Source organism: Pholis gunnellus, assembly GCF_910591455.1.
Source record: "Pholis gunnellus genome assembly, chromosome: 19".
NCBI classification, from domain to species: Eukaryota; Metazoa; Chordata; class Actinopteri; order Perciformes; family Pholidae; genus Pholis; species Pholis gunnellus.
The window spans coordinates 10776771-10800486 of NC_136546.1; the positions used below are offsets into that span (position 1 = coordinate 10776771).

The 23716-nt window shown below is 40.8% G+C and overlaps 2 protein-coding genes across 3 annotated transcripts; one reads left to right on the forward strand and one right to left on the reverse strand.

Annotated features, from left to right (window-relative positions):
* Nucleotides 1-1561: 1561 nt before the first annotated feature.
* capn3b (calpain 3b) lies at nucleotides 1562-15927 on the forward strand. 2 transcript variants are annotated; one of them, XM_079180240.1, is made up of 23 exons: nucleotides 1562-2086; nucleotides 4662-4731; nucleotides 5321-5439; nucleotides 5965-6098; nucleotides 6625-6793; nucleotides 7146-7229; nucleotides 7327-7418; nucleotides 7550-7627; nucleotides 8016-8176; nucleotides 8282-8451; nucleotides 8544-8555; nucleotides 9216-9424; nucleotides 9519-9555; nucleotides 10404-10427; nucleotides 10603-10689; nucleotides 11279-11356; nucleotides 11457-11514; nucleotides 11598-11662; nucleotides 12047-12115; nucleotides 12196-12274; nucleotides 12546-12662; nucleotides 12857-12915; nucleotides 13522-15925. In XM_079180240.1, exons 1-23 carry the CDS (start codon nucleotides 1775-1777, stop codon nucleotides 13546-13548), a joined length of 2310 nt encoding a protein of 769 aa, XP_079036366.1. In that variant the 5' UTR covers nucleotides 1562-1774; the 3' UTR covers nucleotides 13549-15925. The 2 variants fall into 2 exon arrangements, with proteins under 2 accessions (XP_079036366.1, XP_079036367.1); XM_079180241.1 differs by lacking the exon at nucleotides 10404-10427 and having other exon boundaries at nucleotides 13522-15927.
* On the reverse strand, nucleotides 15867-23611 carry LOC306711352 (zinc finger protein 106-like). Its single transcript, XM_079180239.1, has 21 exons — nucleotides 23562-23611; nucleotides 23023-23156; nucleotides 22826-22887; nucleotides 22180-22383; nucleotides 21067-22086; nucleotides 20687-20987; nucleotides 20538-20598; nucleotides 20209-20363; nucleotides 20042-20102; nucleotides 19224-19959; nucleotides 19083-19132; nucleotides 18835-18977; nucleotides 18540-18674; nucleotides 18319-18435; nucleotides 17947-18138; nucleotides 17608-17670; nucleotides 17254-17373; nucleotides 16739-16810; nucleotides 16539-16610; nucleotides 16259-16405; nucleotides 15867-16001 (listed from the first exon to the last, which is right to left on the reverse strand). Exons 1-21 carry the CDS (start codon nucleotides 23575-23577, stop codon nucleotides 15945-15947), a joined length of 3918 nt encoding a protein of 1305 aa, XP_079036365.1. The 5' UTR covers nucleotides 23578-23611; the 3' UTR covers nucleotides 15867-15944.
* Between the last annotated feature and the right edge of the window lie 105 nt (nucleotides 23612-23716).

The following is a 23716-nucleotide window of genomic DNA, read 5'->3' on the forward strand; positions in this document are numbered from 1 at the left end:
CAAATCACTGCAGCAACTTTGTCCCCTCAGTGATGCAACTGGGATAAATCTGTGGTTGTTTGGCATTATTAACATACATTTTTTAAATAAAGGCTACTTTACGTGTCTCAATTTACAGAAATACTTCTGCCTGAAGTGAAGCAGGATGAAATCAAGTGTCTGTAAGTCAAAGGCCTCGGACCTCCAGGGTCAGTTCTTCTTCTTTTTTTTGTAAACTTGACTAATTATATTGAATAATTATTGAAATTTGCAAGTACAACAAGGTATATACTCTATTCTTATTTAATCTTGTGGCCATGTCTTGAGAGGAACCTGAGTGTAGAGTTCCAGTCTTAACACAGTTCATATTTTATTGAACAAAATCACAAAGTCAACTTAGTAGCTTTTCCTGAGCATTCCAGCTCCATTACAGAAGTGTAGATTTTAAAATAGAAACTTATTGTCCAAGTTGGCTCAAAGGTTGTTCTTTTCTTGTACCTTTCCTCTCAACTTAATTATTGTGGTTTGAATTGTGTAAACCAGGGACATACCATGTTGTTAACACAGAGAACCTGGAGTCAGGTAGTATTATTAATGCTGGTTATTTTTTCGGTCTCTTGGCATACAATGAAGCTGCTGTGCACATTGTATGTAATGGGAATCTGAAGCTGACGGGGTACTTGTAGGATGCGGTGGTCAGTAGCGGCACAATAATACATGTTTGCCCACGGCCCTCAAGCACGGTCATGATTGCACAATCGAAATATCCATAGTAGTCAAATCAAAAATGTTGGATAGAGACTAAGCTTACCAACTCATAATTTTGATTTAAGAAGTCATACATTTGACTTATTGTCTCATTATTTTTGATTTACCAGGAGCATTACCAAAAAAAACATGCACAATGTTGTTGAGAGGTCCTTACTTCCTGGTTTATACTGAAACAACAATGCAGGTTTCTGTCAAACCTGGCAATCCTGCGCTCAGCAGCCTCCCTCCTCCCATTTGATATGGGCATGGATTGACAGAGAATCTGACCAACTGAATATTGAATTGTGATGAAGGGTTGGTTTAGTGAGCCACAACAGACCATTGAAGCAAGTAAGATCCGGGGCATTTTGTTTTACCACTATGTCAATATAGCTGATATTATAGATGTTGAACAGAGGTTTGGAGTAACTGTAATTCAGTTAATCACGTGGTACTTGTGTTGTGCATTATAATAAGATAAACTAAGCTGATAGTAAATATCAGATTTGTTGCTAATTGTAAGCACTAACTATAGGTATCATTGCATTTTAGTACAGGAATTTACTTACATTTTAAAAGGAGGTATCACAGTGCACAAGCCACTGGGTGCATGACCTGACTCTGACCTACATTTTTCATAATTACATTTCTCCAAAAGTGCTCTCTCCAGTAATTATCAGTACAGTCCCCCCTCTCAGTACATGGTGACCTTAAAATGTTGTGTCAGTGTCCAACCTTTTCTCAGGGTCTCTCTTTGAGGAGCCTCCTCCCCTCCTCTAAAGAGGCCTATATTTAGGTGCAGCCTCGCAGCAGCAGGGACACAACAGTGACTGTGTGAGAGGCTATCCGTGAGTGGGGACAGGATTTCAAGCAAATAAAGGAACTAAAAGTAAAACAGTATCAGGAAGGACTCAGGAAGCGTCTTTGGCTGTTTTGCAAGTCCATGCTGTTTCTGCAAATAAGGAGTGTCTTTTTTCTTTTTGGTTGCATTTTATAAATTGACTTGTAAATAGAAGCACCAAAGGCTGAGGCTTTCACTTATAAGATGGGGGACGAGAAATGTAGAGTGCCTCTTGTTGAAGATACAAAGGTGAGAGTGCTTTGTGAAACTGAAGCATCATTCGGGCCGGATGAAAAAGCCGATTACCCTTCTGCCGGTACTAACTCCATCTACTCGGCGATTCTAAGCAGAAACGAGGCTGTCAAGGATGCCAAGCGTCTCAAGACTTTTTTGGAACTGCGAGACAAATACGCAAAGAAGAAGGTGGTGTTTGAAGACCCCCTGTTCCCTGCAAATGACTCCTCACTCTTCTACAGTCACACGCCTTCCATGAAGTTCGAGTGGAAACGTCCCTCGGTGAGTGCCAGCCTTTAGTGATCATCATCTCCTTTGAGTTACTCTAAATGCAAAAGGGACTCTGTAACGTGTTCAGATGAACTCCTCTGTAAAATCCCCGTGTATCTCATCACTTCCTCACAACATATGGCTGGGGTGTCAAGTGGCTGCATGCTGTGTATGCATAGTTCTGGGTTATCACTTTCTCCAATCACAGACAGCTGAACCTCACGCAGCAGGTCGCCCTCTGCCAATGCTGGGAAACATAGTGACAACTAAGCATTAGCTTCAGAATTATACATTTTTCTGACACACACTTGCAAAGACGCTTTGATAGTTTTCCGACTCTCTGCCTTTGACACCAAATGGTAGTGCTTAAGCTCAATATTTAGTCCTACTCTCAGAGCTACTTTTAGATGTGAACTCTGACTCACAGTGCATAGTGACAGATCTAAACACTTAGACAAAGGCCGACAAGGCTCCAACACTTAAGTTGCAAAACTACCATATGAGATACTCTGTAAATAACTATTGTTTTAGTCAAGTTGGAGGTTCAACTATACTTCATATACTCTCTGTAGTTCAATATTTGTAACAGTGCATCATATTTAAATTAAACTAAACATTTAAAATGTAGTGGAGTCGAAGTGTTAAAAGAATAGTTTCTCCTTTTGAGAAAAACACTTATTTGCTTTCTGAGAATCTGATGAGAAGAAGTGAATACACTTATTCCCCAAAATGATGAACTATCAAGAGAGTGTCTTTAAGTAGCATTAAAAGAAAGTAAAGTACATTAACTCAACATTGTTTAAGTGTAGTAAATATATGTACTTACCTTCAACCACTGCCTTTACATACATGAGCAGTATAAACATGAGTTTCATGTCATTGGTGTGTATTTGTTTAATAATCTTAAGTCTAAATATTAACACATATTTTAAAAAAGACAATGCATTCCCACAACATTAATTTATTCTACTTTTATACTTAATTATTTTCAAAGTCTTAGCAGTGAAAACAAATATCAAACTGAACATGGAGATTATTTTATTTTTAAATTTCTGCTTGGTAAGTAACAAAATCCAGTGTAACATGAATCTGCCGCTTGGTTGCTACTTAATGGGTAATGATGAATGTCGCTTTTGCCATTTAGAGATTAGTGATACATGAATCTCATCCAGGGGGTCAGCAGTGGAGCCTGCTCTAAATTCGGAACATGAGGCTGCATTTTTAAACCTAGTTATGGTAAATAATGTGATGAGGGGAACAGATTACTTGCTGTGAATCCCCTGAATTAAAACTTCTCATCGTTATCCTCTTCTATAACCCCCGAAAACTGTAATTTTGGATATTTAAGTTGTTTAAAAAAATGTTTTGTTTCTTGTTTGATTATCATGTTTTTTTAGTTTGACCAAAGCAGTTTCAAAAGGTTTAAAAGAACAATGGTTCCCAAATATTTTGTAATACCTCTTAGTATTTTGTGTTTTTTTCTTCTCTAATTGCTTCCCTTGAATAATCTTTAGAGGCCTAAAGAGGTGAACGTATCAAAAGTATAACAGAAATATGTTTTCATTTTCGTTTTCATTTCATCGTCTTATGACCCCCTCAGATTTATCTTCTATATCACTATCCCTTTGAGGGTCCAAATCCACAAATTGGAAACCTCTTTCATAGAAGACAATGTAATATTACAACATGAAATCAAGCAATGTGCGCTCCAAAACAATGTTCCACAGTATTAGCGTAAACTTATGCATTAATACCTCACCTAAGTCAACTTTGGAGAAGAATAAACCATAAAATCCCTTTAATAAGTGTCTGAATATATGATTTAGATGGATGATAAATTGATAATTTCCCACACAGACACAGTCAATCACTGCCATGACTGAGACATTTAGTTATGAGCTGAGGCAGCATTATCACTTGTTCAGAGCACTAAAAGGTCGTGACCGGTGTACCGCCAACAGCTGCTTCTTTATAAATATGTAGCCAAGGAAATTTCTCAGGGTCAAATCCTCATATTGTCAATCATGTCAGGTGTAGATTGGTAACTACAGATTTTTAATTGTTGTGGAGTGGAAATGTTTATCGATACCAAAATGAATAATTTATAATGTCTTACTTTAAAATATATATATGTTGTTTTAAAGCTAAAAATCTAAAAACAATTTCATAATGTAATATCTAAAACTATATCTATACATTTTTTTTATTCAAATCAAGTCCTCGATTTGTTCAAAGAATAAGTAAACAAGAATATGACTCTGACCCGACATTAAAGCCATATTTGACAGATTTTGGTTGATATTAAAAAGTATTGAGGTTTGATACCAAACTCTAAAGACATTAATCCGTTTTACAGTCATGATTATTTTGTTGTCTTTTACGTTCCTAGTATTTTTAATATAGACACTGAAGACTACATGTTATCTTGCAGGAGACTAGATCCATTTATTCTAAATTTAGACTTTTACAGCTAATGCATGCAGCATTTCATCTTCCATGGTATTTCATAATAAGAAAAAAAAAAAGATTTGAACTCTGGCATTGATATTTTGCAACATGCTCAGAAATCTTTTTTTTTGTATGACAGGAAATTTGTGAAAACCCCCAGTTCATCATAGATGGAGCCAACAGGACAGACATCTGTCAAGGAGAATTGGGTAACATTGAAACCGTCTCTGCTTTCAAACAAGTGGTTCAAAAGCACTTAAGTAATCCTCGCAGCCTGCTCACTGACAGAGAAGGATCGGGCATTTGGATTAATTAAATACTTGTCCTTCCTTCTCTACTTTCACTGATTCTCCAGGCGTCTCAATATCAACACATAGAACACATATTTTCTAGCTAAAGCCTGCAAGTTCATAATGCTTGAAAAAAAAGAAGAATATATAATAGCAAGAGCCTGGAAAAGTGTGAAAAGAAGCTGCTTTTGGTGCCGGATAGATGTTCAACAACAATGTTTTTAATGGTGTCAAATGTGTCTCAGCTTAAGACAACTTGTACCTTCTAAGCAGAAACTGTCCTGTTAGGGGACATGGCCAGAAAATACAAGGCACAGCCAAGACATGTGGGAAACTAGAGCGAGGCTTACGCCTGACCGCTGAAATACGAATCGGCCATATTTTACCTCCCAATTTATGTTGACCATTGACACCCGCAGCGATATGGCTTTAATCTGTGACAGCTGCTTTATGAAGTGAAATGTTTGGATCAAGTGTTGTCATAGCTCATGAATCTGCTGTTTGACAGGTGACTGCTGGCTGCTCGCTGCCATCGCCTGTCTCACAGTGAACGAGAAGCTGCTGTACAGAGTGATTCCCCCGGACCAGAGCTTCACGGACAACTACGCCGGCATCTTCCATTTCCAGGTTTTACTTGGATATTTGGCATATTGCGCAAGAAGCATGAACTGATGTTGTAGTGACAATGATAATGACAATTACCAAATTCCATTAAAAAAAAAAGAATACAGTTGATTAACATTAAAGAAATAGTTTGACATTTAGGGAAATACGCTTATTTGTTAGATGCCATATTAAAAATATTGGATAAATTGTTTTTTTGTTATATTTAGACAGGCTAGCTGTTTCTCCCTGTTTACAGTCTTTATGCTAAGCTAAGCTAACTGGCTGCTGGCTGTAGCTTTGTACTGACATGAGAGTGGTGTCAATATTCTTTAATAGCAGCCCATATATTGTTATCAGAATTTCATAAACTCACAAATATTGATATCAATAATAGTTAATAAAATAAATAATTGTTGATTTTGACTTTTTTTAATAGATATGAATCAACTAACAATCTGAAAGATGGCCTTATCGTTGCACGATGATACATGTTTTGTCTCATCACTGACTTCCTGTTTTAAATCTGTTCTGTCTTCTTACACTCAGTTCTGGCGTTATGGCGAATGGACCGATGTGGTCGTGGACGACCGCATCCCCACCTGCAACAACAAACTGGTGTTCACCAAATCTTTCAGAAATAACGAGTTCTGGAGCGCTCTTTTGGAAAAAGCTTATGCCAAGTGAGTGCAGTCTATAAACGGCCACTGCACGGTTGGAGTTACCTCCATGATGTTGATTGATTCAGTTTGTAAAAAAAAAAAGTTTGTCATTTAGTCTTCAGTTCTTTTTTTGTTGCTGAAAAAGTTAAAGCCTGGGAACATGAAGCATTTCAGGTGTTTTAAATGCAGTTTTTGATGAATGTTTTTTTATCAGTGAAAGTATTGAGAAATAGAAAATGACTTCACTGGCATCGAGGTGATGCCACATGACTTAAAACATCTGTCAAACTAAATGACACCTGAACCCACTGAGCTCTCACATCGCTGGTATACAATTTATTCAATTTTTTTCAAGCAAAAACAAGTTTTTAAGATCCAATTTTGAGCTAAATGTCATATCACGGTATATCTTTTTTGCAGTGTAGCAACACAATCTGGCACACCATTCCTCTCTCCTCATGTTTTAAAACTGTCTGCAGACACTGTGAAAAATCCAAGCCATGACATATCATCGCATTGAGCAGAATGATTGACCTGTCTCTCTCAGGTTGCACGGGTCTTATGAGGCACTTAAAGGGGGCAACACTTTGGAAGCCATGGAGGATTTCACAGGAGGAGTTACTGAGTTCTTTGAGTTGTCCGAGGCGCCCAAAGAGCTCTTCACCATCATGAGGAAGGCACTGGAGAGAGGCTCGCTGATGGGCTGCTCCATAGATGTGAGTGGAGATGAGAGCTGTGAAACGAAGTGCACGGAGAGAAGTCAAACAGAAGTAAAAAACATTAGAAGAGACATACAGCAACACAACTGAATGTTAAACAGCAGATACAGTTCTTTTCTTCAGGCGTATCAGCCTATTTCAACAATTCTGTCACAACATGAGAAGCTGAATTAAAGTGTAAAGTTTGCTTTTATTATCCACGCTTTTACGTCTTTAACTTGATTGTAGGAAAACTAGATTTTAACCATACAATCCAGAATAAACGACTGAATTAAAATAACGTTTAAGCAACATGTATTGCCTCAAAGTCCAGTCTGTGTTATTTACCGACTTGTGTTGTATCGGTCAGACTTTTTCAGCCACTGAACTGGAGACTCGGACTGATCAGGGGCTGGTCAAGGGTCATGCCTACTCCATCATAGGCCTGGCGGAGGTGCAGTAAAATGTCCACTTACTATAAATCCAGATTTGTATTCTTTGTAAGCGAAGGCCTGCTGAAGTGATGCTGACAGCTTGCTTGTTGTTTCTAGTGTGACGAGGTTGCAAATGACGCCAGAATTCGCTTGATTCGATTGCGCAATCCCTGGGGTTGGGTGCTGTGGAAGGGACCATGGAGTGCAAAGTAAGATCTGAGACCTGCAAAAATGATGTCACCTTTTATATTATTATAAAATGTAAATTATTACAAAATAACTCATGTGTGGCAGATTCTTTCTTCATGTTGTGTATTCATATTATTTTGTCTTTCTAAAGCTCAAAGGAATGGTCGACCATTTCCACCGCAGACAAAGACAACCTCAAAAAACAGACCGTCGAGGCGAGTGAGTTCTGGTGAGTAAAACACTGTTATAATCTTCTTAAAAAAAAATATTGATTTTATACTTTCATCAGTTTTGCAGCTGTTTTGCTTAAAACTCAGCGGTCTATTCTGATGGTGTACTTCACAGTACACTGGCACAACATTGTAGCGCTTAACAAGAGGTGATTTGTTTATTGATGCAGTGTGATCGCCAAGTAAAAGTTATTAAAGAATTTGGTAAAATGTATGTTAACATCATAACTATACACATGTGCAAATAAATGGATACATTCATTGTACTTACCATTAGCATGTTAGCTTTACTTTTAGTTTGCCCCACTAGCGGTAACGAGTGAAAAGCTGCAAAGTCGTTTACCAAATATAACTACACAGAACTTCTTCTTTCATGATCCCCTTCAGGATGTCTTTTGATGATTTCAAGAGGAACTTCACCAAGCTGGAGATGTGCAACTTGACCCCTGACACCCTGCAGGGCGATGAAAGGCACAGCTGGACAGTGTCGGTCAATGAGGGTCGGTGGGTGAGAGGCAGCTCTGCTGGCGGCTGCAGGAACTTCCCACGTAGGCCTCAGCTTTTATAGGAGTGATGTTGATCAAGTTCTTGACGTCCCCCCGTGGCACGTGTGTCTTCACCCTTGTTGCAGATTTACTCTTTGTATTTTACAGAGACATTCTGGACGAATCCTCAGTATCGGCTGCAACTGTACGAGGAGGATGACGACCTAGAGGACGGGCCGGCGGCCTGTACTGTCGTGGTGGCTCTGATGCAGAAGGGCCGAAGGAAGCAGCGCCATCAAGGGGCCAAATTCCTCACCATTGGATTTTCAATCTACGAGGTGCTGATCACATGAATTCTAAATCCCTGGATAAGCTGACGTTCATTCACTGGAGTTTAACTTCTTCTTTGACTTCTTCTTTGTGTCTGCAGGTGCCGAAGGAGGTATGCCCATGTTGGAGAAGGACGTTAGTTTAATGAAGTCAGCGTTTTTCACAGTATTGACCTGTATCTCCAGATAGTTGTGTTTGTGTGTGTTTGATTCAGCTGTAGTAGTGGTAGTATTAGTTCAGGCTGTTGTGAAACCTCCATGTACACCTTACAACACAAGCCAAATACTTTGTGTACAAAGTACAGGATTATTTACATCATTGGATAATCTGTCAATTATTTTTGGATTATTCTACTAATTGCTTAGTCAACAAAATGTCAAATACAAGAAAATGCAATTCATAAGAGCCCAATCAAACTGCTTGCTTCATCCCACCAACTGACAAATTAGAAGACCATTTCCACGGATATAAAGCCGAGAAAACTGGCAAATCCTCACATTTGAGCAAATATTTTTGTTAACTTCTTTTGCATGATAAATGACGCACGCAATGTTTTGCTTTTTTACATTTTCGGTCCAATAAATAATATTAAACTGCCTTATAGTTTCAGAGATCTGATGTACGTTGGGGGAAACAGCTAGCTTGGCTCTGTCTAAATCCTTTCTAGGCTGGGTGCTTCACTGCACTATATATGTTTAGAGATGCTAGTTGACATTTTGTTATAATTGCAAAGAGCCTTCTTTCTGACCAAATGATTTGTTTCCATCCATAGATGTGTGGACAGAATCAACACCTGCAGAAGGACTTCTTCCTGTACACAGCCTCCAAAGCTAAATGCAAGACCTACATTAACCTGCGGGAGGTGACGGAGCGTATGCGTCTGCCTCCGGGAGAGTATGTCATACTCCCCACAACCTTTGAAGCCCACCAAGACGGAGAGTTCATTCTGAGGGTCTTCTCTGAGAAGAACAGCACGTCTGAGTAAGGATCACTGACGGTTGTGCCACAGTTCATGTTATTTTGGGGATTGCTAACAGCAAAATTGCAATTCTAATGTGTCCGTTCATCCTCACAGGGAAGCGGAGAACACCATCGGATCTGTCAAAACGCAGGTTTGCAACGAAAACAGTGGGATCAAAGCATTTTTTGATAATTCTGACTGATATTTCAGTGGTGAAATGACGAAAGCAGACAAGTACGCTCAACTTTAATGTCTTCAAAATGATTTTTGACATGGTTTGAATCACTTAATGGTGGGATCTGTCCCTCTCTCCTCATATTAGTATTTCTGGTGTTTAAAGAGGCTCGACTATCAGACACTGTCTATTGTCGAAAATGTATTTAAAAGGCCAGCTTTCTGTTGAAACTCTTTTTTTTGTTAGACTCATTTTTATAACATTTTACATTTAACTGGGATTGGGATGTAGAACACAAACTTTAGGACTAGAATATTTCATTTGTATCCAGTATTTTCCACCCTTCTTTTTCTATCTTTTGTTTTTTATGGAGCAGAGATAGCTAAAAGTGTCTGTGAAAAGGGATATTCCTTTGAGGCCATGCAGGATAATATTTTTACTCGAAGCCACAACGCTCCTCTGGAAGTATTCATCACTTTTACTCGAACCTAAATGAGACATTAATACTAAAACAAAGTATCCTTGGCATTAAGCTTCCCACTTCCTCTCAAAAAGGCTGAATATATGGACAATGCCAAAAGAGTGCAGTGCAAAGGCTAACTGCAGCATACGCTCACACTGCAATATCAGTTTGAATTTCATAATTTGTAAACCCCAATAGTGTCACACACTCATTTCATCAACACTGTTCTCTTCGTCTTTGTCCCAATTCACACTGTACTCATTGTTTTTCCAACAAGAGTAACTAACAGACCTGGAAAGTGTTTTCCTCCTTTTCCATCTCATTTCATCCTTCTGTCCTTCCTTGTCTTATTGGCTATCAGCAAGACCAGAAAAAGAAAGATAAGGTACTGCATGCACGTAGCATTAGCATTGTTAGATGACATTTGAACTCTGTTTTCCCCACTGCTACTCTCCATTATATGTCATCATTACATATATAGATTATAACTGTTACAATAACTATAAACTAACTCTCTCTTTTCTGTTTTGGTTTGTCTTTTGCCGTTATCCACATGCCAGCCGATTGTATTTGTGTCAGATAGAGCACGAGCCAACAAAGAAATCGAGCATGACGGCATTCAGGGGGAGAAGAAGAAGCAGCCAAAGGTAATTTCCTTGTTGTAGGAGCCAAAACTTTGACACTGCAGCCACGCAGCAAATAGCTCCCAGTGAGACTGACGGCTGTGAAATGCAATCTTGACCAGGTCAAATAACATCACTGGGAATAAAACAATTGAATTTGAGGCCAACTGATCTCAAGTGGCTCCACTGCACCTGTTTTCCTGTAAGGCCTCAGTGTATACAGGCTAAGTTGTTTATGTCGTTCTCTAATGTGCTGCTCTCATCTGGTACTAAGAGGAAATGCATCAATCCCTAAGCGCAGTGCTATTTATACTGCAGTGCAATTAAACCAAGCCGCAGAGACTGGACAGCTAGCCTTAGAAAAAAAGCTGATTTCCCAACTTTTTCTTTATGCTTCAAAATGTTACTAATTGAGTTTGTTCCATCACATTAAGCTACATGTAATCACAATTGAGAAAAAAAGAAAAAGGCTAGCCAAGCTTAGCCTTAACCATGTCCGTACCTATGGTCCAAACACATGTCAATCCTCTAAAAGACATACACTTTAGGTTTTAAAACTTATAAAGCTGTCACCCACTTTATAATTCTCTCTTCTCTCTTGCGTGTCCCTCAGCGAAAACTACTCCAACCAGAGGAGGAGACTGAAGAGGAAAAACAGTTCAGAGCCATTTACCAACAGATTGCTGGCGAGGTGAGTACACAGAGAGGAGAGAGGATGAGGATAACACAGGACAGGTGTGGATGTCTGAGTGTTATAAGGCTATGCAACAAATTGTTCCTCCCTCCATCAGGACATGCAGATCTGTGCCAACGAACTTAAGATGATCATGAGGAACGTACTCACCAAACGTGAGTACTCCAGAAAGGTTGAGATCATCATTATATAATCGGTGTCCATGTGATCAATCATATCGAGTTGTCCTCTTCTCCAGATAATGACGTAAAGACGGAGGGTTTCAGCCTTGAGACATGCCGGAGTATGATCGCATTGATGGATGTATCCTTTCAGTTTATATGGAGACGACAACAGAGAAGCCTCATGTTGCCTAAGCCTGACATCAGCAGGTTGTTGGTTTGAATCCCTCTAGAGGCAATGAAATAACCAGTACTGTCCATCCCCAGTTGCTTAGTAGAGCTACCCAGTGCTAGTACAGGCAAACAAAACAAGTCAGTATTTTAGAGGACTGTACAACAATGGTGCTTTGAGGTAAGGCTTATGGATGCATAGAGTAAACAGTATATTTAGTAAAATAAACTCTCAACTCAACTTTATCTATACAGCCAGTTTCTTACAATCATGCAGTCCAAATTGCTACTCAGAGGTATACACATATATTTGAAAATCTGTGTGTTGGTTTTTCCATAAGTGACCCTCTCTCAGACTGATGGGACGGGAAAGCTAAACCTGCAGGAGTTCAAACACTTGTGGAAAAAGATCAAGGAGTGGCAGGTAGGACCGTTGTAACAACCCTAGAGCCTCTGCTCATGTTCATCAAACATCTGACTGTCCATCTCCTCGTGTGTTTCCAGCTGATCTTCAAACGATACGATAAAGACAAATCCGGCTCCATCAGTAGTTTTGAGATGAGGAACGCTGTTAATGACGCAGGTGGGCAGCATGGAAGAAATACCTTTAAGAGTTAAAGTTTCACAGGATGTTTCTCATTGCATACTGTGCATTTACACTTTTAGATTCAATGCTTTTCCACAGCTGATTATTTTTGAAAAGATTACAATATTTACAATATAAATTTACAATAAAACCGTACAAAATGACTTTTGTCAGAAATGACAGTCCATACTTTCCAGCTTCTTGTTAGAAACCTGTAACGTGATATAAACTGTCGATCACAAACCATATCCGTCTTCTCCACATGAAGGCTTTCACCTCAACAAACAGCTATACGACATCATAGCCATGCGCTACGCGGACGAACACCTCAACATCGACTTTGACAGTTACATCTGCTGTTTTGTGAGACTAGAGGGCATGTTCAGTAAGTACACACCCCGGCTGAGCTTTTTATGGATTTACCGCATTCTGTGCTCACTGCTTATGCAAATACAGAATGTTTTTTTACACTTTTTATGAATCTAGGGCCAAATTGAACTTGTAGGACCCACTAATTGTAGGCTTGTCCTCCAGCTGTTCCAGATGTATGAAGAGATGGATTTGTTTTGTCTGTTGCAGGAGCTTTTAATGCCTTTGACAAAGATGGAGATGGAATAATAAAGCTCAATGTCCTGGAGGTAAACACCCGTTTGATATTCATGATATTATGTATATGTTTCATATTTTCTTTGTGTTAAGAATATTAACTTAATATGAACTTTAATGCCCTTTCATGCCCCCCGGATGAAGGTTGGGATGAAGGGCATTAAAGTTCATTTTTATAGTATAGAAGTAGTAGTTTGGCTAAATGCTCCCAATTTAAGGTCAACTTACTTTGTAGTTTTTCCTGAGCTTTTAACCATATTAGTCTTCAAACTGGCTAAGAGTCTGAGTATCCAAAAAAGAAGAACACCAGTTGCCTTTCAGGAAATATTACCTTATTTATTTGGTATAGTCCATTTTTTGAGGTTGCGTTTTGAGGTTGCAGTTTGAGGTACTGCTATGTTGGATTGAATTGTACTGACAGGTGTCTCTAATATTTTGTCCACTTAATCTTTATATTTAGAAGACCAAAAACAAGGGGGAAAAGTCACAATATAGTGAAATAAAATGCCACAAACTACAGCCTCAAAAATGGCGATGCATTACATTACAATGTAAAGTGTCTTGTAGTTTTCACTTGTGTACTGTAAGTATAATGAAACCCTTCATGCTCACTTGTGTTTCTTTGTCCCTCTCTGTAGTGGCTTCAGCTGACGATGTATTCTTAAGTCACCGTCTTAACGTAGCGTCAGACAGTTGGAGCATCACATTCATGACTCGGCTCTCCTGGACAGCCTCCTTATGTACTTTTGCACAGCTTTTGAGATTGCGATAAAATCAAAAGGTTTGATGATTTCTTTGATGATGGTTTTTATGTGAATTAGCTTTCTCTCAACGCTCAAACTATGATGGTTTAGACTTAATTTAAGCTTATTTTTAAATGGAAAACTTCGCCCCCGTTTATGTGGATGTCCAAGAACAACAGAGTGTGCAGCTGCAAAATTTCTCAGGGAATACGGCATGCACTGAGGGAGTTATTGCTTTAACCGACTACATTTACCATCAAACATTGATTGGACATCCACATAAAAGGTGGTTTATTTCCCTTTAAGCGAAATGACATCCTTTCAGTTTTGAGCGGATTCCTGAAACGTGATCAGTTCTCTTTGGTGCTGAGGAGAGCGGCAAAACTTGATGAATGCTGAAGTCAGTGTAGCCTGATAACATGTTACATCAGTGTTTGGCATGAAGCGGCGATGGGTGGTGAAGCAAGCAGGCGAGTAGCATTGACCTTTTGTTTCTTAAGTTCCTATGTTGTGAAGAATATCATATAGTATATCAAAATGTTTGAATATGAGAACTGAGGGAATTAGCATGTTTGACAAATCATTCAAACGAATGTTCTGTATATTGTTTTAGAACATAGCAGAGGTGAAAGCAGTAAATTGTATTTGTATTTTTTTTTTATTGCTGTACACATACAGTAGGTATTAAACACAAATGAAATACACACTGTGCACTAGAACATACAAAAATTAAGGCAAGACTTTAAAACAGCATTCTGACAACTTTCACTACTACTTTTCAAAGTAGCTTTCAAGGTGATACGGGGAGATTGCAGAGAGTAACTCCCTGGGAAATGTGAAAATGTAAAAGTTAAAAATGAGTGGATGGTTCATTTACGTAATGATGCTAAACATCTTTTCTATAGTCAAACCTCTCAGTCAACACAAGGAATTCATTTTAAAGTTTCTAAGTGTGAAAGTAGGTAATTAAGGATGCATTGTCTTAACACTGTGGTGTTGGGGGAAAAATTAAATTAAATTCTGATTTAAAAGCAGGCAGGTACAGATACCCTTTGTGCAGAAAGCGTCAGTTGCTAAATATTAGCTAATGGATTTTAAACCCTGGAGTTACTTCCCAAACGGCACCTTGTATAAATAATACAGTACAAAGCAAGTTAAGCCTGTTTATTTCCACAACTGCGCCATCATCCTCCTGACAATCGTCAGAGCACTGACCCTTCCTAAAATGATCTGGTGTTTGAGGTACTTTATATGTGAAAAAAGAAGTATAAAGCCTTACGTTTTGTGGCTCCAGAGTGCTGCACGAAATCTCATCAATTGTGACATTTGGGCTGTAAACTACAAGTGTGAAAATGAAAACAAATCTGGAGGTGTTGTGTAAGAAAGAAGTGAGCTTACCAGAGTGCTCGAGTGTCGAGTTGCATTATGGGTATTGTAGGTGCCAGGTTTTAACAAGGAAGATGAATGCATGGAATAAAGAACATATATCGTGTTCTGACGCGTGAACTTTGATCCTTTTTTAAAAACTGATAATTGTCAGACCGACAGTGTGACAGGAGCTCAACGCTAAATCGGTGGAAAAAAACTTTAGGATAACTCGAGTGTGCAGACAGACGATGTCACAAACTGGGTGTTGACGTATAACTAAAATAATTTGGTTTCAGATTCAGACACTGTGGCATATCTGCTTTGCTGTTCCTCAATATATTCAGACAATATCAAGACCCGTCACCTCCACTTTGACTCAATCGCCAAAACAAATGAAAACAAGATCGATTCTGAAGGTTCACACTATTGGCTGCTTCGCAAAAACTACTCTGAAGTGTTTATTTCAGTGCTGCATAGTTGTATAAATGTTCTGAGTAATTAGCTCCACATATACTAATGACATCTCTGAAGAGGCTTACTGTACAATATGCATAAATATATAGTGTACAAAAAAAACACTTGTAGATCAACAAACCAAAACTAGAGTATTGAATTGCTCAATTAAGATGAATTACTGACAACTGCAAATAAATTATGAAGAAATTAGCTGAAAATAATTATTTTAACAACAGGACTGATAAGAGTGTTAGAGATTGAACGTCTCAATCTGGTCATGCAACGGCTTCAGGGATCAATAACTAGTAGTCTGTCACAGAGATCATACAGTATGCACAAGACCAAGAGATGTGCTCTGCACCTCAAATTGTAGAACATAACAGGAAAACATCATCTCCTATTGGAAAATGACTGGAAAACAAAAAAACGAATTTAAAATAGAATCAGCAGAGGTGTTGTTATGAACCGTATCTGCTGCATCACTTCACCGCAGCTCAGGGCTGCACTTTACTGTCGTTCTCCACGTGGCTCTGCATGTGTTCAGGCAAATTCTGCAAGAAAGATACAAACACTGAGGAGCTGTTTCATCCTGTTTTCTGCCGAGAGCTACATGTATTATTACATTAATATTATTCAATAAAACACCTGGGATGAAATTGCTCTCATGGTAATGTTCAACCTGCCCAAATGTACTCTTGTGCTTGTTGTGAACGCACATTGGGAAAACAAACTCTTACACATTGCTGAGCTAACGAGCCGATTGGCAATCTTCACTTTTGCTGAAAATCGGACGGCGTCGGTTCATTACCTGCTGAACAGACTGCTGAGTGCCAAAAAAGGTGCCGCAGCCTCTCCACCGACATTTGGCCGTTTGCAGGTTCAGGTTGCAGTGATCTCTGACGAGGTGCTGCAAAAGATGCTCCGCGTTGCCGAAGATCAGAGCGCAATTCTGCCACTGAACAGAGGGCGGAGGCCACAAGTAACACACGTTACAATGCAAGCCAATGAGAAAACATTACAGATCATACCATCATTTCATATCTTCAAGAAGAAGAAGAAGAACGTTGGATCATTTGTTGCGTCGTTACCCAGCAGCGGTAGTTCTTCATCAAGTTGAGCTTCACAGCTTGAACGCTGCCATCATAACAGCCCGTGTAGACCTGGTTGGGACAAACGATGATAAGATACATCGTTCAAACAATATCCATCCATCTTTTTGTAAAAATGAACCTCTGTCATGCAAGTTTGGATTGAAAACCATGGCGGGACCAGACTTAAGACCACGTACCACACTCCTATGCACGGCCATGCACATCACCATGTCACTGTGACCCCCGTACACCTGCAGACGGTCATGAGACTGAGAAGACACAAATACGAAAAGTTTAAACGAATAACAGAGATCATTCACCTGATGCACAAGACAACTAGTTGTAATACATTACACAAGTCAAGTCAAATTTCTCTCTATATAGGATCCGAGCATTAATGTAGCAGCAAACAACTATTTGTTGAGTAAACAATGTTAGCTCCGTCACTGTTCTTCTGTTCTGTTAGCATCTCCATGTTATGTTGAGAGCCCTGTGGCGGCTCTAGATATGCGCTGAATACCGTATAGAAAACCTTTAAGACCTAAGGTCCAATTGTAATTCGTAAAGAAATCTAAATTAGTTTCATGTATTCTACAATGGATGATGAAGTTCATTTTTTTTTTGGTTCAGAAATCAGTGTCAAATGGCCGTAGTCCACTTCTGGAACCACACATGATTGTTAAAATGCATAATTAAATCATAAATTCTGTACCTGTAGCTCATAAACTCTGACCAGCTTATCCAGACAGGCGGTCACCATCACTTTCCCCAAGATCACTATTGATGTGACCGCATGATCGTGACCCTTGTAGATACGAACCAACTCACCCGTCTGTAGATAAAGATGCACGACAGAAATAACGGTGACAGTGAGCGTGGGACGTTCGAAAACAGACGCAATACTTCAACATTATGAATTCCAACAAGCTCAACCTTTTGATTGTCATGTTGTTCACCTCAGTAACTCAAGAAACGTTCAGATTAACAGATTTGTGATGTTAAAACGGCATCAAAACAAACTGGAAGTAATGTTTATTTAATACTCATAATTAAAACTCATACTTACGTGGATGTTGTGGGCATGAACCGATGTGTCACTGGAGCCGCTAAAGACCAGGTCGTTCACCACCTGAAAACAATAAAGGAAATATTATTATTATTACGTTTTAGTAACGATATCTTTGAAGGACTACATTTCATTTACAAGTCTGTAAAAAAACAGCAATTAATGAAGTATTTACAGCTTTAAGAAGATGTAAATTAAATGTTTAGTCATTTTAGATGTTTACGAAGCATCTGCCAGTGTCATCGTCTGAATTTCCAATTACTTAAGTCTCCTCATCTGGACAAAACATGTTTTTAAGTTCAACAGTTCAGGTTTTCAGAACTGGGTCGATCTCCTTACCTTCATACAGAGAACGGTTTTGGTGTGACCCTGCAGCGAGCGCAGCAGCAGGCCACTCTTGGCGTCGCGGACGCTGATGCTGCTGTCGTAGGAGCCGACCAGCAGCACCCGGCGGGCGCCCTCCTGTGATGTACCCAGACAGCTCACACCTCGCGGGCCGTGGCACTCAAACACATCCAAGTGCTTCAGAGTCTAATGAGAGCGATCAGGATGAGGTGAAAGCAAACATAAGAGAAGAGGGGGGGGAGTTAACGGTTCTGCTGATGTTTTTTAACCAGCTGACAGAACATTACTCTGGCAGACAAAGATAAAAAATAACTACAACTCTGCTAAATCATGAGCTACCTTCCCCTGTACAATAATGTTACTCACCTTTAATTCATAACTAGCCACTGCTCCATTGGCCAGTCCAGCATACAAGATGTTCCAGGCAATGTGCAAACACAACACTCTGTCCATCAGAGAGATCTGCTCCAGACACTTTGTGGTCTGGAGGTGAGAGGAGAAAAACCAAATCATCAACATCAATAACTGACATGATTCCCTGTCTGATAAGAGATGACAATATGGCTTGTCCAGCCGTTTTTCTGTACCTTTATGCTGTAACAGCGGATGGTCTGGTCACTGGATCCGGTGTAGAGTCGAGGTTGCATGTTTGGTAAAGACGACACCAGCAGACAGTTGACTTTGTTTGTGTGACCCTCAAACACTGCTTGGCACTCCCTGGTCTGGATACACACAAAACAATTTGTCTTATTATTTCACAGTAGTCATTTTTCAGTCTTTTGGTTTGATCATATCTTCTTATTGTCTGAGGAAGGATGCAGTTGTCAGCAGGGACAAAGGTTGGTGAAAGTGGGTAGAAATTCGGGACCGTGACCAACATACCGTCAGACTGTAGGCCCGTGCTGTGTTGTCCCCTGAACACGTGTACAAGCGTCCGCCGTGAACCTGGAGGCCGTGGACGGGGCCTTTGTGATGAAAAAAAGCTCCCACGGACGGCTCCTCGTCCTCGATCACATCAACGCATTCTAACAAAACAACGAACAAAACCGTGATTACGGGGAAAAACATCCCATCTTTGCATCTAAACATGTCCCGTGACACCTGATGCAAGTGGAACAAACAACACTCACCGAGAGAAACGCTGGTATCTTTCATCGGCACAAGTGGAGGCTGAAATTTTCTGAGTGGGCGAGAGAGAAACGGTCGGTCACATTTCAGTACAGTACAGTAATGCCTGTGATGTTCAGGATCTACACCAAACGTAATCTCACCTCTCAACGTCATTTTGCGGAAATGTCTGTGAGCTTGAAGAATTGAACTCCACACTGACGGACTTTTGAGGAGGCTCTTGGTGGACCGGAACATTTGGTGCATCCTCAGAGTCCGATTCATCGATATCAATGACCACGGAGCAGGGCTCCATCATTTCGACGGAGGCGTCGCTCTCGTTCTCTCCGTCGTCGTCGTCGTCCGGTGCTGCAGCAGATGCATTTGGACCTCTTTGGGGGACAAAAGTGGAGGCCGGCTTTCCTCCCATCTCTTCCTCAGAATCACTGTCAGACGACTGAGATTCTCCTCTCACTAAAGTCGCGGTCTGCTGCCAGGCAGATGATTCGGGAAAACTAGTTGTACCGGCTGACGCAGAGCACTCGCGTTTGAGTTGCTTGAGAGAGGTAACAGCAGTTGTAGGAGCAGCTAAGCATGGCGGCGGAAGCAGCAGTGAAGGGAGCAAATCAGAGGGGAACAGGGGCACGGGTTGGTTCGCAGGTAACTGAAGTGTATCAGAGACTGTTTTGGCAAACTGACTAGCCTGACCGGCTGTGGCTGGTTGGAAGATTTCTTGCTTTACCGGCATGGTTGGCAGGGAAAGGGGGCTAATGGAAGATGCTGGGTTTAGGGGAGACTGCTGGCCGGAGGAGGTGGGGAAGACTGAGGAGGGAAGGGGAGAGAGTCTTGGATGCGCTGTAGCTGATGAGGAGGTGGCTTTCTCTGCTCCTGTGTATACTCCTGAAAGAGATTCAGAAAGAAAAAAGGTTAAACTACTCGTTTGATATGAAGTCATTCCAAGCGAAGGGTAAATCTAATGTACCTTGCATCCCTTGCAGGATTTCAATGCGCTGGGTTCTCAGACTGTTGACCTCCGCAGAAAACTACAACACCAAAAGGAACAATTTAACGTAAAAGCCTCGACATGAAACCTGAGGAAAAAGTTAAAAATATATATATTTTGTTCTGCGTCTTCATTAGTGGTGCTACCTGCTGTCTCATTAGCAGGAGTCTTTGCACTTCTGTGTAGGCAGCTTGCAGGGCATTGCGGGCCTGGACCAGAGACGTGTCCAAATCCTGCAACGAGTGACTCAGCTCATCCTCCCTCAGAGACACAGCCAACAGCTGGTCCATCTGGCCCTGGTCTGTTAGGGAGGAGAACCACAGAAACCAGTGTTTTGGATTACTTTCTTTGGGGGGGGGGGGGGGGGGGGTCAGACGACCTCACTGGGATCCAAACGTTGTCCAACTAAATAACTGCATGTTTGAATTACACATTAGAGAAGTGAAAAATAAAGCACTTAAAATATCAGAATTACCCTTGTTTGACTTTGTTTTCTTCTTTTTTCCACTTGGCTGCATATCAAAAACGCCATCATACTGTAAGAGCACAGAATAATTATATTGCAACCATAACAATATATCAGTTTGATGTTTCAGCTGTGTCCTACTCTTAAAAACACCGTACACCACTCACAACGTTGTGTTTCCTCTTGCTGGCACTACCGTTGGCTCGCAAATTTTCATCATCAAACTTTTGCTCCACCTTCACGGGGACAGCGTCAGCCGCCTGACTGCTGCAGCCTTCCTGTGCTGCACCCGGCTGCTCCTGAATCCGAGAGTCCGACTGGGAGTCTTTGCGGGGCGCCCTCGAAGGACCGTCTGGGAACGACTCCCAGTGAAAGCCTTCTGACAGAGTCGCGTCATTGTCCTTCGCTTGCGTTGAGCTTTCTTGGTCAGACAGAGGGTTCGCCAACTCAATTCCAAACCTGTTGCCACACAGAATTAAAAACTACAACTTCAAACAAATGGAAAAAAGGAAAAAGAAAAAAAGGAAAAGAGGTTTACCTGGGCATGCCTTTGCCGCTCTCCTGCTTCGTCCTTTTCGTCTCCTCATGCTTCTCCCTCGAGCTCAACGTGTTCTTGGCCCCTGATAAGCTGAGCAATTTGTTCATGGTTGGTTTAAGCTCAGCCTCTTGTCCCACTTGACCGTTGGCTGATTTGTGGGCAATTCGAACCTTGCGGGCGATGTTCAGGTTGGACTCAGAGGATGTGGTCGGAGAAGCACCAGCTGCAGGGGCCGGGCCGTCATCCTGTGAGGATTGCTCAGACGTAGCTGCAGCAGAGGTGGCGTCAAACGTGGCCTCCTTCTCAGCCACCCGGACACCCGTCTCGCTGCTCTGCTTCCGGGCTTCGCGGTCCGCTCTACACGGCTCCCTCACACCCAGCGCTCTTCTGATTTGCCGCAGCATCGCACTGACGTCAACATCCCGTATGGGAGCCGCGTTGGCGGTCCCGTTTGCTGAAGCAGTTTGAGCTGAACCTTCTTGTGCCGACGGAGGAGATCCCAGACCCTCCTTCTGGTCACGACCAAAGATGATGGCTCCGTTATCAGGAAGGTGATCACTGGTGAATTCCCCATCGTACTGCTTGTCGTAATAGTCACTCTGGGTGACGGTGGACCATTTCTTTTGTTTTTGCTTGATTTTGACAGAAACGTTGTCATTATACGTCAGCTGCTGCGCTGATTGAGTGGACTGGTTTCGGACTGAAGGGGTATGCCAAGTTTGACCTGCAGGCTCCTCTGACAAGCAAACCAATGTTCCGCTTTGATTCTGAAGAGTTGATTCTCTTTGGTGAAGAGACTTCTGCAGACTGGACACTTTGTTCTCTTTGTTTTGAACAACAGTATTGTTCCTTCCTTGGATCTCCTGTTGCAGCATCATTCTGTTCGCTTGTTTGTATTTTTTCATCTTCGCTACATTGAGCACCGGCGGTTCCCCCCCCTCGGCTCCACGTAGCATTTCCGCACGCTTCTTACCAGCTAGCTGCTTCTGTTTCTTTTTTATCTTACCCGCTGCTTTCTTCCTGTAATGGAAAAAAAAAAAGCCCCACAGTTATTAAAACAATTACACCATGGAGAGAATAAAATGCATACAAATGAAATGGTGAAATTATTACTCCTCTTTTTTTAGTTTCTTGTTCCTCGCCATGATCCCGCCCATGGTCTCTTGGCTCAGAGTCTTATACAGAGGGACGGGCTTTATTTTTTTTATCATCAAGCTCTTCAACTTGATCTGGTGTTGAGAGCTGGAGACGTGCCGAGCATACTCATCCAAACCCATGGAGGACGCCTTACACGCCTGGCATTCGTGAAATGAATCCCTGTTAATGGAAGAACGGGACATTTAGTCAGATAAGAGTACATGTCAGAATCCTTGCTTTAAGATGGGTTGAAGCATATTATGATTATGTTATCCCAGTAAGGCAGGAAAACACCGAATTTTGATACTACAACAGGCACCTTTTATTGATACCTTACTTTGAGTAATAAAAACACATTTTATGAGTATGGTAATGTACAAGAAGTAACTAAATAAAATAGGCTCTCTGCACTACAAATTGAAAAGAAAGAATACTACAGAAAAATGCAACCTTGACATTTGTTGTGTTGTGCGTAAGGTGTCATCCTTTTTTTCAGATCATACTAATGCCCCCGACCAAATGACTGGGGTATTTTTTTTTAATCCTTCGTGCAAAAATATTTGATATAAAGAGAATCGATTCACATTTTCATATCTGACAAATATATCAAAACAACACTCACTTGCCCAGCACTGTCTCAAGCTCTCTGTGATGCAGCATACCGTGCACATGGTCTTGTGCTTCCTGTAGTTAGGAAACATATTGTCAAGCTTATAGATCATTTGGAACAGCTGTAGGTTGGTAACAAACAAACAAAAACAACATACTAGTCAGCACTACTATTCATTTAAATGTGTTGGTAAAGTTAGAGCCACTTACATGTATCAAATAAGAGCTACGACACAACACACAGTAGGTTGTTCTTTTTTTCTTTGGAAGGTTTGCGTTGTTGGTCTTCTTCTTTGCAGGGGCTTTACCCACTTTACCATGTGGGGTTTGAACCTTTGACATTTCTACACAGACGGGAAAAGAACAGGCGATAACAGCGCACGTGAATCACAGCCTGGCACGAGCATTGCACATGGGATAAATAAATGTCTCCATAGCATCCTATCACCAATGAATAAAGCCTACCGCCTATAGGATAGAGACTGTTGGTGGTTATATCGGCATTAGGGTGAAATGTTAAAACGTTAACTAACATAACACTGCAGTCATCGAGTCTAAACTTATAACAGCAGCACAACGTGGTTAAGTCAAAAGTAGCCAGCGTTCACCTTTGAGGTGGACTAACGTTAAACAGTTAACGCTAACGTTATATTCACACAAGCCGTTAAAGTTAACGGCGTTTTAGGTAAATCCTCAACGGATTATGATGACAAAATATTAAGCTTGCATTGTAAATATATCAGAATTACCAGACACATTTCTCATGGCAACACAACTCTACTGCAGCTCAACCGCCATGTTTGCTCACGTAAACTGACGTAAAATCACGTCGACCAATCGGTGGCTAAAGATGACACCGGAAGTGTGGTTAGTCAGCGGTGGACAGCCTTCGTAGATCTACAAA